General features: G+C 60.1%; 1 protein-coding gene across 2 annotated transcripts; it reads left to right on the top strand.

Annotated features, from left to right (window-relative positions):
• The first annotated feature begins 6,058 nt into the window (after positions 1-6,058).
• On the top strand, positions 6,059-18,093 carry IFT27 (intraflagellar transport 27). 2 transcript variants are annotated; one of them, XM_081309991.1, is made up of 7 exons: positions 6,060-6,506; positions 11,230-11,306; positions 11,630-11,689; positions 12,631-12,690; positions 14,518-14,635; positions 15,448-15,557; positions 17,869-18,092. In XM_081309991.1, the coding sequence occupies exons 1-7, from the start codon at positions 6,473-6,475 to the stop codon at positions 17,965-17,967; spliced, it is 558 nt and encodes a 185-aa protein (XP_081166117.1). In that variant the 5' UTR covers positions 6,060-6,472; the 3' UTR covers positions 17,968-18,092. The 2 variants fall into 2 exon arrangements, with proteins under 2 accessions (XP_081166118.1, XP_081166117.1); XM_081309992.1 differs by lacking the exon at positions 11,630-11,689 and having other exon boundaries at positions 6,059-6,506; positions 17,869-18,093.
• Positions 18,094-18,454: the final 361 nt, after the last annotated feature.

The following is an 18,454-nucleotide window of genomic DNA, read 5'->3' as shown; positions in this document are numbered from 1 at the left end:
AGGGAGCCCTGGAGGGAAGAAGGAGCCCCGGGGACCTTCCCCAACCACTCGGCGAAGGCTGGAGAGCCGGGGCTGCCTGGGCTCCGGGCCACAGCTGCTACCGATGCCTACGCCTCCGTTTCCTCCCGCACAAGGGACAGCCACAGGCCCCACGTCATGAGGTTACCAAGAGGCTTCGGTGCCTACCTCGGGTCTGACACATACTAAGTGCACCCCGTCCCCTGTTCCTGAGCCTGGGAGCTCACCCTTTGGCCACGAGTGACCTTTGACGCAGATTCAGGGTGACGGTTTGCAGGAGATAATGGAACAAATGGAAGGTGCTGGAACAAGAGTTGGGGGGGGCTATTTTCAGGGGAGGTTTGGGGAAGGCAGGACCCAGGGACGTCTCTCTTGGAGAGCTGGTCGGGCCTTGAGCAGATGTGGACGCAGAAGATCCTGAGCCAGCGGGGCCCAGAGCGGCGGCAGAGGCCCTGAACCAGGTGGCTGGTCTGGCAGGGGCGGGGGCTGCTCCCCTCCCCAAGGGCCCGAGGCCGAGCAGGGAGGGGGCGCAGGGCCCGAGCAGGGAGGTGCACTGAGCTGGGTCAAAACACTGCCCAGGACGGAGCCAGGCAGAAGGTGGGGAGGTGCCTGAGCAGAGACCTCTCCATTTGGGGACGAAGACAACACTTACAATTCCATGGTCTGCTATGCTCTGACGTCCAGCCCGTGACAGCTGAACCCTACCTGCCCTCCGTGTCCTCTCTTGGAAAATAGGATCCCGACTGTGAAGGGGGTCTCGAAGTGACATGACACCATCTCATGACCCGGCCCGGCTGGGCCGAGCTCTGAGGTCTGCAGACACTGACTGTGACCACCGGGGGCTTTGTTTGAGGACCACCAGGTTCAAACAGTGATTCCTCCAGAGATCAGTCTGAAGTACAGCAATTTGGATGCGTATTCGTGGAACACCTACTCTCCGCGGGGACAGACACGGGGTGAGGGGATGTGACGCTGTAAGGAGACAGGATCCCTACCAGCAGTGAGAGAGAGCGCTCCATCTCCCCCCCCCCCCCACGACTTGGGTGGAGACAGGTGCTGGCCAGACATTCAACCCTCATCTCAACCCCAGGACAAAGGATGGATTAGTGCTCCCATTCCATGTGGGAAGAAACTGAAACACAGAGGTGTGGTGAGCTGCCCAAGGTCACACAGGTAGGATTAGAGCCCGAAGGCTTTGGCTCTAGAACCTATTCCTTAACCAGTAGGCACTCTGCCAGTAACCACAGATGCAGTCACTGCCTTCACGGCACATACGGGGCACACACAGAGCGGGTGATATTTGAGCTGAGAAAAGCATATTAGGACTTAAGTGGGTTTAAAGGGGACAGAAGGGACAAAGGCCCTGAGGCAGAATAGGCAGGTCAGGTTTGCAGGTCCCAGGGAGCCTGCTGCCTGTGCACAGAGAGTGGCACAGAGTGGTGGGAACATCTCCTTCCCCCACCACCCACTGGCAACCCCACGAGGAAGGCGGACTTTACCCCAAGGCCAGGAGGAAATGTGTTCTGGGTTTTGGGTGGAAATGTGAAAAGATTTAGAGAGATCCTGCTCTGGAATAGAACAAACTCAGCCATAATAAAAGAACAAAGGGCACTTTGTGTGCTGGGCATGGGGTCCCCCAAAAGCAAAATGAAGAGGGGGATGTGCAGCTTGGCTCTGTGAGGGAAGGAGAAGAAACCTAGGTTATTGGGGTTCTTTCTGTCTTTGGTACTGGGGGTGGAACGGGTGGGTGCCCTACCACTAGGCTGCATCCTTGGTCTTTTTCAATTTTTATTTTGAGACTCACTAAGTTACTGAGGCTGGCCTCAAACTTGCGATCCTCCTGCCTCAGCCTCCTTAGCAACTGGGATTATAGGCGTCGCCATCACACCCAGCCTGGGCTGTTAAGGCTCTAGGGGGCTGGGGACAAGCTCAGATGGGCCCAGGCAGTTGCAGGAGGGCCAGTCTGGGGAGGGCTTTTTGTCCTCTGGCTCCAAGGTCTTATGTAGGTAGAGGCTGGAAAGGGGGAAGGGATTTGGAGCAACAGGGGCAGCCTCATTTGCCTCAGTAGCATTTGGCTTGGTTCAGGCTGAGCTGCGGGAGTCATTTGTCCCCTTCTCAAGCCCCGTGACACAAGCTTTATGCACAGAGTGCAGAAAAGGACCAGGGAGGGACATCAGCAGGCTCTGGGCTGGGACTGGAGCATGTCCTCCCAGGGCCATGCTCAGGTGAGTTACCTGCCCTCTGCCAACTTCCCAGTTCTCTACTGGCCGAGCCAAAGGGCAAGAGATGCTAAACACGGAATGTTCTGGAAAAGCAACTCTTGGCTTCCTGCGACGATCCCCGGGGTCTCTGAAAAGATGATTTCCTCAGCCTTGAATAAAAGCAGCTGCAAAATAAATCCAAAGGGCTGCGCCCTGGGCGCCCTCCTGCCGCCGTCCTTTTCCCGGCTGCTGCTGCCCCCTGCTGACGGGATCCGCTCACGGCAGTGTCCGCGCTGGGCCAGGGCTCCGGCCACTTTGCATTCCAAGCACACGGAAGGTGAGTCAGTCTCCAGCTCTCTGCCCTTTAGCGAAATGGCCACGGCCAAGCACCGCATGGGCAGAGACGGAAACGCCCAGGCCCAGGCGAATGGGGGCAAAGCGAACAGCAGGGTCACGTCCAGCGCCACGCTCCAGAGATGACCCGGTGCCCTGTGGCAAACTGTAAGGCAGAACTCGCGCCCCACCCACCACCCCAGGCTCTCGGGACCTGAGGGCTGTAAATCAGGGCTTCCCAGAAGAGCTCGGGCCTTTCCCACAGTTCCCCTCCCCAAGCCTCTTCTTTACCCAAAGGACTGATTTATGACCAAGAAAACTGCTGCCCCCCCCCCCGGAAGTGGTGGCCCTGGTGGGGCCAAGCAGAGGGAGGGCCCTGGCTGTGGCGGTGAGGTGGCGGGAGGACCTGGGCCCTGCAGTGGGCCTCACCAGCCCAGGCGCCCGGCTTGGAATATGGCCACGTCACTGGGACCAAGCCGCAGCTCCTGCGCCTACTGCTGCCTGGCTGTCGGGAGTCACCAACCCATGATGATGGAGTCGTCCCGGAGCCGCTTGTCAGCAGCCGTCTCTGCCCCACTTACCCGAAGCCCTGGCTCAGTTCAGCCCACCCTCCTCAGCCTGCCGGGCTTCCTCTTGGCCATCCCAGGCGGCGGGCTCCTGGAGGCACAGGGATCCAGTGTCCTCGGGTCCCGAGGTTTGTTGTGACGTCCCACGTTTCTCTTCCTTTCTTGACCAGAGGTCACAGCGGCCATCAGCCATCTCCATGGCTGCTTGAGTGCTTCCAATCTAAGTTCATTGCCGATCCTCAAGGGCCGGGGATTTCACAGAAAAGCCCTGATTCCTGGCCCCTCTAAAAAAGCCAGTGTCCTGCGATCCAGGCCCACATCCCCACGCGGGCCACATGGGCCAGAGCGAGGCCAGCAACCCGTGGCGTTCACTTCAGTGGCCCCGGGCACCAGCCCAGCCACCAGCCCAGCCCCCAGCCCAGGAGAGGCTGGCGGATGAACCTGGATTAGAAAACAAGAGCCAGAGGCCTGGGCTGGGTTCCCTGCCTGGTTCTGGCCGACTTGTGCGTGACTCGGGCTCTCTCCTGCCCTCAGTGTCCTCGCCTATTCAATCACAGTAGTACCTCCGCTCGCCAGAGTTGTGACGTCAAACGAGAGAGGATGTGAAGGGCTTGGCACAGGCGTGGCATGTGATGCTCAATCAGAGGGAGTCTTGACTGCAGAACCTGGGGAACCTTGGCCCTCTAGGAGGAGGGGAAGTGCCAGAGTGTCGGGGGGAGGCGTGCTGGGTGGACAGACTACCCACGTTCAAGCCCCAGCCCCCTTGGCATGAACGTGACCTCACGTGGGCCTTGGCCTCCCCACTATCCAACGATACAGGCCTCACGGGGGGGTTTTGTGAGTGTCGGTTTTGATTGTGACTATTAGATTAATTAGTTCTTGACCACCCTTGGAGGCTCACAGTGCATTAATTCTTGGCAAACATCACGGCTGTGGCTACTGGAGCTCGGTGGGGGAGGGGGCAGGAATTGCTCAGGAGCCCTCCCTGCTCCAAAACTCCTAGACCATCTTAAACCCCATGGCTTTCAGTCACGCAGCTGTCATCAAGAATGCACAGAAGACCCTGGGGACAATTTCATCTCTCTGGAAATATCCAAATGCCCCTCCAATGGCGCTGACACCAAAAGGAAGAAGTGGGTATGACCAGGAGGACGGGCCCTGGAGGGAGGAGTCACCCCCTTGCAGACAAGGAGCTAAGGGCAGGGCCCCAGAGGCGGTCCTCAGGGGGAGCCCAGGGTGTCACTACCCTGGGCTGCCTCTGGAGGGTGGTGCACTCAGGAAGTGAGGGGGTCACTGGTAGAACAGGCTGTCCTGGAGGAGGGCAGAGCCGGGGACCAGTCAGCAGCGCTCTGCTCACCCAGGGTTGGGGGTCTGAGAGGAACTAGCATGAAGAAAAGCAGGAACGGGTCTCAGGAAAGAAAATGCCAACGTGTGCTGTGCTTCAACCCTGCACCCAGGGCTGGACCCTTCGTGGCCATTTGTGTGTGTGTGTGTGTGTGTGTGTGTGTGCGCGTGCGCACACACACACACACACACACTCAGCTATCTGCAAGCTAACTGGGGACAGCAGGCATCCACACCCATGGGCTGTTCTTCCCTTTCAGCATTGGCCATTCAAGGGCCCAGAGCCCAGGGAGAGTGAGAACGAGTGGTGGATGATACAGGGAATCTGTCCAGGTCATTTCCTCCTCACTCATCACTGGGCTGGGCGATGACCTGATGCACACCTCCCGTGTCCTGGAAGCTCACATGCTTTCTCTCTCATCCCCACCTCCCACCCCTACCAGGTGGGTTCTAACTTGGCCCATCTGTAGAGCCTCAGGGGTGACTTGGTCTCTGTCCACCTGATGGCAAAACAACTCCCCCAGGAAGCTCAGCTAATATTTAGAGCCTTCCTGCATGGCCAGCAGCTTGGTGGACTGCACCCTCTCATGCAACAATGGGCATGGGGTGCATTCTCAAGGGAGGAAAGGGACTAAGGAAAGTCCAAGTTCAAATCCCTGGGAGACCCTGCTCCCCTCTGCAAAGTCCACACATTCTCCCTTCTGTTCACAGGCATCGCTTTAAAAACTTTCGTATTTTACATTTTTATTTTTTGGTTTGCATTTATTTTTAACGATACGGAATAACATAAAATTACACATATTCACGGAACGCCCTGTGCGGTTTCCATGCAGGTCTGCGTACATTGTGCAATGCTAAACCAGGTTGAACGCATCTCTCTCTCTGTTTCTTTATGGTAAGAACTTTCACACCCTTTCCTCTAGCTTTCCGAAAGGCGCAGGACATTGTCCGTAAGGCTGCAGCCGCCAACTGTGCTGCAGCGCAACAGAACTTCCCGCTCCCAGTCGGGCAACAGCGAGGTACTCACTGATCAACCTTTCCCCACTCCTCCCTCCCCTGTTTCCGATTTTAAGGCGCATAACATGCTTGGGCTGTAAAAACGGGGCTGCTCTTCGGGATGCGGGGCGAGGACCGGATTTGTAGCTGCGCGACCGCTGTCCGCGGAACGCGGGAAACCGACAAGCAGCAAGAAGCAAAGTAAAGCCGGGCTCCCGCCAATGCGGCTTCGTCTACTGCGCAGGCGCCGCTCCAGACTGCCGCCAGCGGACCGGCCCCTCGTGGACGAAACCATTTCCAGGAGGCAGGGGAGTGTGACGAATCCCCAGGCCTCTCGAACATAGTCCAAGCCACCCTCTGGCCAATCAGAAAGTTTCTTTTATCACCGCCTCTGCTACTCACGTTGAAGCTGCTTTTCCCGTGACGCTTCTGAGCGGGAGCGGGAGATGACATGATCGACATCATTTCAAACCACTTGCCAAGCGGCGTGAAGTGGAAGAACAGATACCGCTACGAATTGTCTCTCTAGAAAGGAAGGTAAGCCCCGCCCCTTCCTCCTACTGGGTCTCAGCTGAACATTGGGGGTGGGAGTTTTTGGCAGCAGCCAATCGGGGGCCGTCTGGAGGAGGGGGCGGGGCAGCGGACGGTGGTTGCCAAGCGAGGGCTTTTCGCTGGGTGCTGGGGACCCGGGGGTCGTCGAGTGTGTTTGTCCCCAACTCCACGGCCGCGGCCTGAGCAGAGGGGCAGCGGGATCCTCATCGTCCCGCCTGCTCTGGTCACGCCGCCCCGATCCGGGACCCTCTGGAGTCCTGTTCCCTCCCACCCTAGCTCTCGGTCTCCCAGCCCCGCCCAGGAGGTCCAGGCCCCATCCCGCCGGGTCCCCGCCGGGTCCCCACCGGGCCACGGGCGCAGGGGACCAGCCCTCCCCGCTTCCACCGCCCAGGCCGCGAAACCCCCCCTCCGACGCCTCTAGCAGCTGCTCTTCACTCCGGGTCGGTGGTAGTGGTGGTTACCATGGTGAAGCTGGCAGCCAAATGCATCCTGGCAGGTGAGTGTGGAAACCCGCGCTGACTTCCGCGCTCTCCGGAGTCCGCGGGCTTCCTAATTCTCCGCGAGCGTTGGTTCACGGGAAGTGTCCACCGTCTCCCCGTGGCGGCGGCTGCAATTCCGATGGAGCAGATTCCGTCGGGCGGGGAAGAACTCTCTTTGTGAGCCCCAGCTCCCTGCCCTTCCGACTCCGCCTTCGCCCGCTGACCTGTACTACCCCCGGCGCTTCAACTAAACCATTTGCTGTACCTCAAAGTTAGGAATCACTACTTTGGTATTCTTCACACACGGGATTACTTTCCTGATCCCACTCCTCTGGTAAGAGGGCTAGGGAAGAGGGCTTACAGAACAGGGGGCAGAGTGTGCAGAGGCACCTGTTAGTTGACTACCTGCCGCCCATTGTCAGGAGGATATAAACATTGAGTCCCGGCAAAGCAGGAATCTGTGTTTCATTGACTGACCTACAAACAGCCAGCAAAAATGCCCGGAACGTAGTAGGTACTCAATAAATGCTTGTAGAATGAATGGATCTGTGGCATTCACATTGTACAGTTTTCCCTGAATCGGTCTGCACGTTTAGGAAGCAGTTGCTTAGACTCTACGTTGGTAGAGGCAGAACAGGTGCGTCCCACTGAGTCCTTGCTGTAGGCCAGACACGTGTTTTCCCTTCAATCCTGCTCTGCAGCACCCTCGGGTAGGTTCTGTTTTTCCCTGATCTTACCTAGCGAAGGTCATACCCAGGATTTCCATACCCAAGTCCCTGAAGGAGTTTGACTGTTGAGACCCGCGACCTTGCCAGGCCTCCCTAAGAAGTGGTGAGAAATTCTATGAAGAAAAGATTTCTTTTGACTCCTGTCTCTCAGGATGAAAGTAGAGGATAGTATTTTTAATGACTTTCTAATTTGAAAATAAAAGGGTCACACAGAAAGATGACTGACAGCGGTGATTCAGATCAGACTGGAGCAAAAGAAACCCATGGTTCCCCAGAGACTCCAGTGCCCAGAGCGCCAGGGGAGGCGATGTTGGATAACAAAAGCTTCTGGCTGCTCTCTTCCCGGGGCCGGCAGCATGTTGGACTGTTTCCTTAAGCTTCAGTCTCTCATGGATAAGGTGGGACTGTTTTGTTTTTTTCTAAAGTTAGATTTAAAAAAAACAACAGAACAAAAAACAGCGGCCTCTGTCTTTCTCTGAGTGATCTTTCTCATTCTTTTTTAATTGAGCTTCCTTCCTGGAGCTGGCTCCTGACTGCTGCTTGCGTGGTGCACTGTGCTAGACCTCATTACTGGCCTCACCGAGTCCTCACAGCCACCCCATGGGCTTGGTACTTCTGTGGTTCTCATTGACAGATGAGGCAAATGAGGCTCAGAGAGGGGAGACCACTTGCCCTGAGTCACACAGCCAGCAGCAGCAGAGCTGCATGGTTCAGAGCCTGGGTCTAGACCCAGGGCTTTGTTCGTACCCAGGCTACACTGGGCTGAGGCTTGTTCCTTGTAGCCCTTCTTTCCCCAACTCTCTTGGGTACTTGTTTCACCTGACTGCAGTCATGACCCAGGTCAGTGGCTCCTGAACTCTGCCTGGCCCAGTGTCTGCAGCCTACTTCCAAGGGCTCAAGGGCATCTCTTCTTGGAAGTCTCCAGGGACCACAGACCCCAGCCCAGTGAGTCAGCTTGCCATGGCAGCACCCCCAGATCCTCACAGCACCCCTCACTGGTTTTATTTTTACTTTCACCCCTTGTAGGCCCACATTTTTTGGTCTCACAAAACTCGTCATCAAGGGACCTAATATTCACTCAACAGATATTCATTGAGCATCTACTATGTGTGAGTCACCATGCAAAGTGCAGTGGGAAGGCAAAGGTGGGTCAGCCAGCCCCACACTCCAGGAGGGGCTGAGGAGGGCAGAGGTTGTGCCACGACACAGACTGCCTTAGAGTGCAGGCGCCTGCCAAGTACCTCAGAACACAGTGGTGCTTGCTCTGTTCAGACGGAGAGGGGAAAACCACCCTGGACATTTATCTATAATTTGTTTGGTTAAAACAAATAGCAGTCGCCATATGTAGGCACCATGTATATGAATACATTAAATCTCCTTGACAGTCCTATGGCGTGATTTACAGACGTAGCAACTATGGTGGGAGAGGTTAAGTAACTGACCTGACGTCACCCAGCTAGTATGTGGTGGAGCCTGAGTCTGCCACTAAATACTGTGGGTCACTGTGCCCTTAAGTGCCATGGGACACCGCCTGTCCTGGGTGTGGGAGGATCGCCGTGCCTCCCTGGAAGGTAGTCCTGACGTCAGGTGCTACTGCACTGAGCCCCGGCACCATCTGCAGAAGACAAGGAGGAGAGGTGACCTCAGGCCAGAGAGGAAGCCACCAGCTAGCCTTTCCTGGAGGGAGCGGCAGATCTGGACTTGCGTGGGCAGGAGTGGCCTTGAGGGACGTGAGGGGCCAGAGAACAGGCGTGGAGAGAGCAGTTCCTGTGGAAGGGACCTGGGGGCGGGGGGCAGCTGCGTGGCGGAGCCCTCGCCCAGCATGCACAAGCCGCAGGAAGACGGAGGAAGAGCCACAGAGAAATCCTGTGAAGGACGCGCCTGCCGGGCCGGGCCAGGCCAGGAGGGCAAGGGCAGGAGGCCCTTGGGCAGCACTACCTCCCTCGGCCGGCCATCACGAACAGCGTGGCCTTTAGTGGGAGATTTTCTAAGGGGCCTGGTTCCTCCGATGGGGACCGGAGAAGCTGGAGGACCCGGGCCGTGGACCACGGGCTGCTGGAAACCCAGAGACGGACCCCTGAGCTGGGAGGCGGCCTCTGAGGAGGGGCTGCCGGCTGACCGGGCACCCAGGAGTCACCAGCATCAGGTCACTGGGCCCGTCTCCCACGTGAAAGAGCTCTGCCCTGCGTCAGAGCCGGAGCAACCGAACCAGCTCCAGACTGCCCACGGGGTCTGCGTTGACCACCCCTGGAACCCGGGACCGCCCGAGCGGGGTCCAGGTGGGAACAGAAGGTGCTCCAGCTGAGGGTCCGCCACGCAGTGACTGCATCTGGGAGGCGGAGGAGCAGCCTGTGTGGGTCACAAGGCCAGGGGACAGGCTAGGAAAGAAGGGACACTTCAGGCTGCCCTGCCCTCCAAGACATGAAGGACAAGCGCTGGCAGTTAGGAGGTCGGTGGCCTGGCATCCCATCCTGCGGGCTCAGTCCTGCCGCCCACCTGGCCCTCCGGGCTTAGCCATTGGCCTCCAGGAGGCCCCCACGCTGACCGGCCGCTGGCTGGACCCCAATGCTCCTCAGACGCTCTGTCCCTGCGGGTGCTGAGTGAGCGGGCGCTGGCCATGCTGCTGCTTTGAGTGTTTCTCAGCTCCTCCTCCCCCCGTGTTCCCCACCTCCTCGAGCCCACCCGGAGGCCTCCCCTGAGTGCTGGTGATGGAGACTGGCCAGTCTGTGGGGAGTCCACAGCAGGAAGAGCCACTTCCCCCAACTGGATTCAGGAGCAGAATTGGAGTTGGAGGGTGTCCGCATCAAGGTGCAAAGGAGGAAAGTGACGTGCTCTGGGACAGGTGGGGGCCTGTGACACTCCAGGCTGTGGCGTCCAGGTGTCCTGGAGGGCTGCGCTGATGAAACAGGCCAGAATTGGCCTCTGAGCTCAGGAGAGGACCGGGCCTGGAGGAGGGAGCACGGTGTTGGAACCCTAGGCAGGTCACCCACCTTCTCTGAGCCTCGGTCTCTTCCTCTGTCGGGTGAGGTGGATGCTGTAGGGCACCGGGTGGGAAGGAAGGAATGCGTGTGCCTGGGTCCATGAGGGGAGCGCAGGGCAGGTTGGTCCGGTCTAAGAAGTGGCAGATGGGAAAGCCAGCCCTGAGCAGCGCTCCACTCACAGCCGCGGAGCTCACAGCAGGAAAGGCCACGAGAAGTCATGATCGTCTCAGAAGAGAAGATCCGGGTGGGAAAGACGAGCGTCGAGGAGCTGGGCGAGCAGTGTGGCTGTGGAGGGGGCGGCGGAGGTGCAGCCAGGAGCCCAGAGGGGCAAGTCAGAGGGACAGGTGCCCTGGACATTTTGCTGAGAATTGGGAAGCAGAGACCGGTCCTGTCAGGGCTGGAGTCTGCCCACAGGACACCTGGCATCACAGGAGGCAGGGTGTGGGCAGAGGGGCATACAGGCGGCACGAGGAGTGCTGGTCTCTGGAGAGGTTTAGACCGCAGGCTAAGAACCGTGACAGGGACTGACCCGCGGGGCAGTGGCCACTGCTGCAGGCGGGTTGGTGGAGAGGCCCCGAAGGTGCCCTCCAGAGTGGGCTGGAGGGTGTCCCTCGGCAGCCGCTTTCAGGATGGTAAAGTAGCTCGGGCCTCTTGTTCCCCAGAAATGCGCACCAGTGTCCAGGAGTCCCCTGGGCTCCAGTGGCCCGCTCTCTGCTCCTCCTGAGGGACTTCCGTGTGAATTCAAGTTGGAAAGTGACGGTTTCCCCCGGTGTGTCTCACTGGAGGACAGTGACTTCTGGGCCAGGGCTTTCTGTCCCCTCCTGGGCGGTTCTTTATCCTTAGCCGCGTGGAGAGGAGCCCCGGCCCTCTTGGGTCTCGAAGCTGGTTGCATCGTCTCGTTGCCCTGCCTGGGGCCTCGCGGGCTCCCTGAGAGCCGAGGACTTTTGCCCTGGAAACTCGGTGCAGTTCTAGGGCAGGGGTCCTCAGTTCTGATGGGACCCAAGTGACACTTCTCCTCTGCTCTGGCTCAGGAGACCCGACGGTGGGCAAGACGGCCCTGGCGCAGCTCTTCCGCAGCGATGGGGTGCACTTCCAGAACTACACCCTGGTGAGCAGGGGCCACAGCCCTGAGGGAGCGGCTCTGCAGAATTTCTGCCAGAAGCCGAGAGGCCTACAGCTGCCCAGTGACCGTGTCACCCACAGCCCAGGGAGGGGCGTTCTGCAGAGTGGCCTCCAGAGCACAGCACGCCACCCCCACCAGCAGCTCCCTCGTGGGCAGGGAGGAGGGGCCCGACTCCTGTACTCGTGGCCCTTCTCCTCCAGGGCACAAGCACTGGGCTGGGGACGTCCCCGGGTGTGGGGTTCTTGGGTCCTCCTGCATCTCCCCTCCACGGGGCCCCTGACGCCCATGTCCTGGGTCTTCCTTGGCAGACAGCAGGGGTGGATTTGGTGGTGAAGACGGTGCCAGTTCCCGACACCGGCGACAGTGTGGTGAGTGGCACCCCCAGCCCGGGGGCACCGGGCTCCTCCTGTGGGCCACACTGACCAGTGTGGGACCAGTGCAGGGACTGGGCCCAGATTCCCCTGAGCATCGGGGACCCAATCAGGGGACACAGGAATTGTTCGAGAGGGACTGAGGGGTTGGAGTACTGGGGAACCCGTCTCCCCAGAGGAGCTGGCTGCCCAGGGTCCCTCCTCAGCAGTCCCAGGGCTCTTGAAGTTCAATGGCAAGATGTCGTTTGTGTCCCTTCCTGGCAGGAGGGTTTGTAGCTCTCCAGATTCTTGGCCCATGAGCCAAAAAGAAAACCAGGGAGCAGTCCTGCGCTTCCTGGTGCAGGTGACGTGGCTCCCGCACCCACAGAGCAGGGGCCAGGGGTCAGAAGCCGGGGAGGGGCTCCCACCTGAGCTGGGTGAGGTGGGCAGGTGGGAAGGGGCATCTGGTGCCCTCTGTCTGAGTGGCGCCTCGGCCATCCCAGTACGACGTCAGCCTGGCCTACTTTGAGCGCCTTCCAAGGCCTGCTCAGTGACCTCCTTTAAAAAGAGTCGTTTTAAGACTTGGAAATCGATTTGGTTAACAAAGTGCGCCATGACCTTTCGGAGCCCAGAGCTCCTCGGCCTGGTTGGCATTCTGCTCTGCCAGGTGGGAGGCCAGCCTGTGCCCTGTATTTCTGCACTCGGGTCAGGAGGGCTGGGGCCCCCTGCAGACCATACTGGGCGGGGTGGGTACCTGCCACTGCCTTCCGGGGGCTCTGGAGTCCCTTCTCCCCGTTTCTCTCTGGCGCCCCGGGAAAGCGTGAATGAAACGTGTGTGCAGTGAGTACGTGCACTTCACCACCAAGCCCACCTGCGGTGACGGGGTGACAGAGTGGCAGCAGAGCTCGAGGCCCATGGTTTCCCTCGTGCCCCTCACTGGGACTTCTTTCTGATTGCAGGAGCTCTTCATTTTTGACTCGGCCGGCAAGGAGCTGTTTTCTGAAATGCTGGATAAATTGGCAAGTAGAATGCAACCTCCTTCCTGGTCTCCTCCTCCACCCCCTCCTGCCACACCGTGTGCCCCTAAGGCCACTCCCGCCCGAGTCTCAGCACACCTCAGCCATCCTGAGGCTGCCTTGGCAACAGGGGCGAGTAGGCATGTTAGCCTGTGACGCCCCGCCTGCTCTAGAGTGGCTGAGTGACCCCCGCCTGCTCTAGAGTGGCCGAGTGACCCCCCCCGCCTGCTCTAGAGTGGCCGAGTGACCCCCCGCCTGCTCTAGAGTGGCCGAGTGACCCCCGCCTGCTCTAGAGTGGCCGAGTGACCCCCGCCTGCTCTAGAGTGGCCGAGTGACACCCCACCTGCTCTAGAGTGACCAAGTTTCAAAGGCGCCAGAGCCCCTCCCCCAGCCTCCCCGAGAGCCCTCCTGAAGGGGGTGCTCTCAGCCACACATTTCCACCCCCTCTGGGCAGAGGCTCCCCTTACTGCCCTTCGTACACCCCACGTTTTGTGGTTGCTTGCCTCCAGGTCTCCCGTGCCCACTAGTTGTCCCCCGTCCTCCCAGGCCCCAGCTGGCTGTGTCCTCCACCCTGGGCCGGGTTGCAGCCCGGAGCCTGGACTCCTCCAGAGCCGCCTGCCTCCCCAGGAACAGCATGTTTTAAGGAAACTGTTTCCTCCCCTTTTTGTTGTCTAAGAGAGGTGGAGGCTGATGGGAGTTCCACGCAGGTCAACGTCGTGCGTTGATTCCTGATCCTTCCCAAACCCCCAACAAAAGAGGAGATGCCTGTGGCGAGTCGGGGTCCCGGTCCCATAGTTCACAGCCCCCTCCCGCCGCCCTGGCTCCAGGCCACCCTTGGCTTCAGCCTGATGCCAGGCCTGTCTGGGCCCCTCACTGAGGCCAGGGAAGGAAGGGTTCTTGGGTTGAAGCCACACTGAGTGTCTCCTGCATGCACACAGCGGAAGTCAGTGTGGCTCTAGTGAGAATCCATGATCTCACCCAGAGGGCAGGCCAGTGGCCTGCAGGAGTCTCCAGGACCAGCAGAGTGGGGAGGGGCCCCCAGAGCCCGTCCTGGGCTGACCTTCCAAGGACAGCTCGGAAAAGGTTCTCCCTGTGTCTTGAAGCCTACTGACCCCCAGAAATAAACCAGAGCTAATGGTGCAGGATGGCGGAGCCCCCAGACTGCACAGAGCAGGCATCCACACCCTGGTGGCAGACGGCAGGAAGCCCAGGACTCGAGCAGCCCCTGGAGCTGACGGCCCTCCAGAATGTCGCCCTGGCTCCTCTGTGGTGCGTATTAGGGTTACTGCACCACAGCAGGAGGAGCAGGAAGCCTTGTCCGCATTTTGAAAGCCAGGCCTGAAGAAGGTGCAGGCGGGCGCCCCGGGGCTGGCTAGTGTGGGCAGCGCACTCAGGCTTGCGAGGACAGGAGCGCATCCGCCTGCAGGGAAGGCCCTCCAAGGACACCGGGAGAGCGGGCCAGTGAGGCCCATGGCGGGGAGAGCAGGCTCTGGGCAGAGGAAGGCCTCCGTCCCGCCCGGCCCTCTCCAAACTCAGATTCCTCAGCTGCAAGGGGACCACCCACTCCAGCCCTGCGAGTCCAGAGTGTCACCTGGCCCACAGCCCCAGCCAAGCATGGCCTGCACCCTCCCCCCCAGCCCTGCCAACCCCTGGGCAGGCCTTCCTTCAACCCATGAGCACTGCGGCACCTCCATGGCTGTTCCTGGCCCACCCCGTGGCTTTTCACGCCCCTCACCCACCTCCCTGCCTGAAAGCCAGATCGGCCCAGCCTGGGAGTCCCTGTGGTGTTCCTGACCTGTGCCCATCCTGTCCCCCCCCCCCCACCCACAGTGGGAGAGTCCCAACGTCCTGTGTCTGGTCTACGACGTGACCAACGAGCAGTCCTTCAACAGCTGTGGCAAGTGGCTGGAGAAGGTCCGAGCGCAGGCTCCGGGCACCACCCTGCCAGGTAGGACGGCAGCACCTGTCCTCAGCTCTAGAGCCTGAGGCCATCGCAGGGGTCGCTGTGGCACTGGACAGGGCCCCTGAGCTTTGGCCTGACAGCCCAGACTTGCTGCCTCTCAGCAGCCACGCCTGCCTCCCTCTCAGGGTCTATACTGGGTGGTGCCACCCTGCTGGCCACCAAGTCCTGGCGAGGCTCAAGATGATAGGGGGGAGGCACTGTAATAGGAATTGATGTTTCCAGAAAGCCCACCCCGGGGAAGAAGGCCTCATTTCATCCTCTGTGTGGGGTGCAAGTTACATCCAAGTCCTGTTGTCACTTCTGAATGCCTTAAATCCGTTTACCTTGCTCCCTATGTGAGATCAACAAATTCTCCTCATTATAGACCAGGGAAAGGGGTCCCCAGAGACGGCTTGGAAATTAGCTGCAGCCGATGCAGCTGGGAACAGAGCTAAATTACCTCGGAGTCCCTGACTCGGAGCCCAGGCCCCGGATTAGTATTAATGACCATTTTAAAGTTTGCTCCATGCGCTAGGAATTACCGCAAACGCACACAGAAATGTGGCCTCGGCCTTCATGAGGCCTGCAGCCCCGAGGAGACAGGGACACGTGAAGCCTAGGAAAAACCCTGAGCAAACCACAAGTCAGAAGCAAAGCACCTTCACTCTCGGGGCAGCGCTGAAGACCCAGGCGCCTGCCACCCCTCACCCCGGGTCAGGCCGTTCTTTGGTGCCCGCGGACCGCACGCTGCCTCTTTGTCTCTGCTGCTGACCCCCAGCCTGCCACGGCTGAGGGTGCCACCTGTGTTCTCTGGGCAGGTGTCCTGGTGGGAAACAAGACAGACCTGGCTGGCAGGCGGGCAGTGGACTCGGCCCAGGCCCGGGCATGGGCGCTGGGCCAGGGCCTGGAGTGTTTTGAAACGTCTGTGGTGAGTACCCTTGCAGCGTTGCCGCGGCTGATGTGGCCTCTGCTAGAAGCAGCTTTCAAACGGCCACGTGTCCAGTGGCTAGGCCACCATCTGTGGTCTGGTTTGGGCTGACGTTCACATTCCCAGCCCAGGATGTGTCCCATCCTTCCGGGCGCGGCCATGGCTGACCCGAGGGAACCTGCTGGTCCCTGGCTTCCCAGCACCCCTCTGTGTTTGAAATTTGAGGGCCAAAAAAATCAAAGTATTTCTTTAAACAAAACTTAAAATGTTAAAACAACAACAACAAAAAGAAGAGTGTTCATCACCAAGACACTGTTACAGGTCAACAAGAGCCACCTTCCCAGGCCACCTGCCCTCCCAGGTGGCGGGGGGGGGGGGGGACAGTGTTTGCTGAGGACCTACTGTGCACTGGGCATGGTGCATACTCTGTGCAGGCATCACAGCAGGACAGCTGCTCCTGTCCCTCTTATGCCAGTGACATGCAGACTCAGAAGGTCATGGACTCGGGCTCAGGTGGCTGGAAAGCTCAGCCTTCGAGCAGGTGCTCCTGCTGCCTCCCAGAACCTGCTGGGGCTCTTGGGGACATGATTCTAGGCGAGCCTGGTTAAAGGTCCTGCTGTACCCAGCCCCCGTCAGCGTCCGCGCTCAGAGTGAGGTTATGATCAGTCCTTTGACCAGGGCTCCTGTCACTGCAGCCTCAATGCATTTGGAAAATGGTTCGATTTCCATCTATTTCCGGAGCATCCGTGTGTCTGCTGGGACTCGGGCCGGAATTCCTCTCTTTATGCTGGGATCTCCCAAGGTCGTGTGTTGGAGAGCTTTCAGATTCACTTGGAAACCCGGGTCCTGGCCGCCTGCAGGCCCTGGTCTCTCCTCATACTGAACCTGCTCTGACCAGACCAGACCTGGCGCTGGCTGCTCTGGGCCGCACTCCCCTCTTCTCTGCTGGAGGGCGAGCTCCCTTGTAGGACGGGGCGTGGCTCCAGCCCGTCCACCCTCCTTAGCACTCTCCTCGTTGCTGGCGTCTCCCTCTCTCCCGTGTCTCTTGCTGGAGAGCCCGGGACACACCACAGACCTGGGGACATGCCACAGACCTGGCTCCCTTTGCTCACTTCAGGCCTCCTGGCTGGCCCCATGGAGAGGCCAGAGGCCAGCCCTGTGCCAGCCAACGGGCCCTGCCCCAGCCCGCCCATCTGTGGAATGCAGTGACCCCACCCAGAGCCACCACCTCCCTGACTTCTTTGCCCGTTGAGCTGGGGACACTTCACGGCCGTCAGGAGGCTGCGCTTCGCCCAGGGTGGTCTTGCAACAGGTCCTCGTGTTTCAGCAGCTGTCTGGGGCGCAGTGGGTTCCTCCTTCTGGCGACTTATTTCTTAAAAATTAGAGACATGCAGGCCACGCACAGCAAGAGCACAGTGGCCATGCAGCCCGAGTGGCCGCTGGCCCACCCTGAGAGCCCCTAATTCCCTCCTTTAGACACCACCCAGGACGCGTCTTTAACTTCCCTGTTCCCCATAAAAATGTCCCCTGACCCCCGAGTCATGAGAAGCTCCTCATCTCAGCTGTCCCCTGCCTGGTCCTGCAAGCTGGGCACTCTGACCTTGACTGGGCGTCTCCCTGGCTGCAGGAGGGCAGAGGCAGGAGCCAGCAGGGCAGCGTGTTGCAGGGTGCCCGGCTGAGGCTTGTGGACCTCAGAGATGCCCTCCCTGCCCCCATGGACACACCGTCCACCCCTGGAGGCCCCAGCACCGTCCTTCAGGGGCTCCCACCTGACCCACTGGCCTGGAAGTGGGAGCGTGGCCACAGGTGCCACCTGACGGGAGGCACTGCCAGCCATCCCACTGGCAGCCTGTCCTCCCTGGGCCACCAGAGCAGCCGGCCACCTCTCCTGGCCTGGGGTCAGCTGGGTTACCTGGGCCTCGGACTCTCCTGAAACCTCCTCCCTGACTGGGGGTGCAGGAGAGTGGCCTCCCCAGGAGCCCCCACTGCCCTGGCCACATTCTCAGCGGGCGGCCGGGCTCTTCCTCCACAGCTGTTCTGCTCTGGCCTCTGGGGCTCCTGTCACACGTCAGCCAGGGTGGCCTTCAGGACAGGCTCCGTGGAAACAGGCCGGGGTCCAGGCCCTGCCCTGCCGTCTAAGTGGCACGTGGCTACCAGCAGACCCTCTCCCTGTGTCCCAGATCACTTGTAGAATCAGCGTGACAGTGGCCTCCCCTGATGGTGCCAGGTGGACGGGGTGGGACCCGGTGGCCCTGATGGCCCCGGCTGGAGCTGGGCAGGTGAGCGTGGCCTCAGCCCCCTGTCTCTGCAGAAGGAGATGGAGAGCTACGAGGCCCCCTTCCACTGCCTGGCCAAGCAGTTCCACCACCTGTACCGGGAGAGGGTGGACGCCTTCCACACCCTGGTGTGAGCGGCCACCTGGGCCGCCGTAGACCTGGCCGTGGCCTCTCCCTGGAGGACGAGCAGCGCTGGAGTTGCTCTGTGCCCCCGGACCTCAGGACAGCCACAAATAAAACTAGGAGGAAGCGCAGCAGCCGCAGCTGTGTCCGTCCTTGGCGGGTCTGTCGGTCCTTCCCAGAGCAGCCCGGGAGCCCTGCCCAGCCGGGGGTCACCAGCTGTTTGAGTGGGGCGTGGGGCGTCCTGTCCACCCTGCATGGCTGGGTGCCGAGGCCCCAAAGGGCCTTCCACCTGCAAACCCCAGGGTGGCTTTGGGCACAGCCGGGACCCATGATGGCTGCAGTGGGGCCGGGGCCTGTCCCTGCTCTGACCTGCTCCTAGGGCTCCAGATGCCAGGGCTCCCTGAGGGGGCTTGTCCCTGACAGCAGTGTCCTCTGCTGACCTCCCCCGGGCCTCGCCTGTGAAGGGCCAGCCTTGCCCAGCTGCGGGGAACCCTGAGT

This window comes from Spermophilus citellus (genome assembly GCF_964194105.1).
Source record: "Spermophilus citellus genome assembly, chromosome: 10".
Classification (NCBI taxonomy): domain Eukaryota; kingdom Metazoa; phylum Chordata; class Mammalia; order Rodentia; family Sciuridae; genus Spermophilus; species Spermophilus citellus.
Note: the sequence above shows the minus strand (reverse complement) of the source record. Positions and strands in the feature narration are given on the sequence as shown.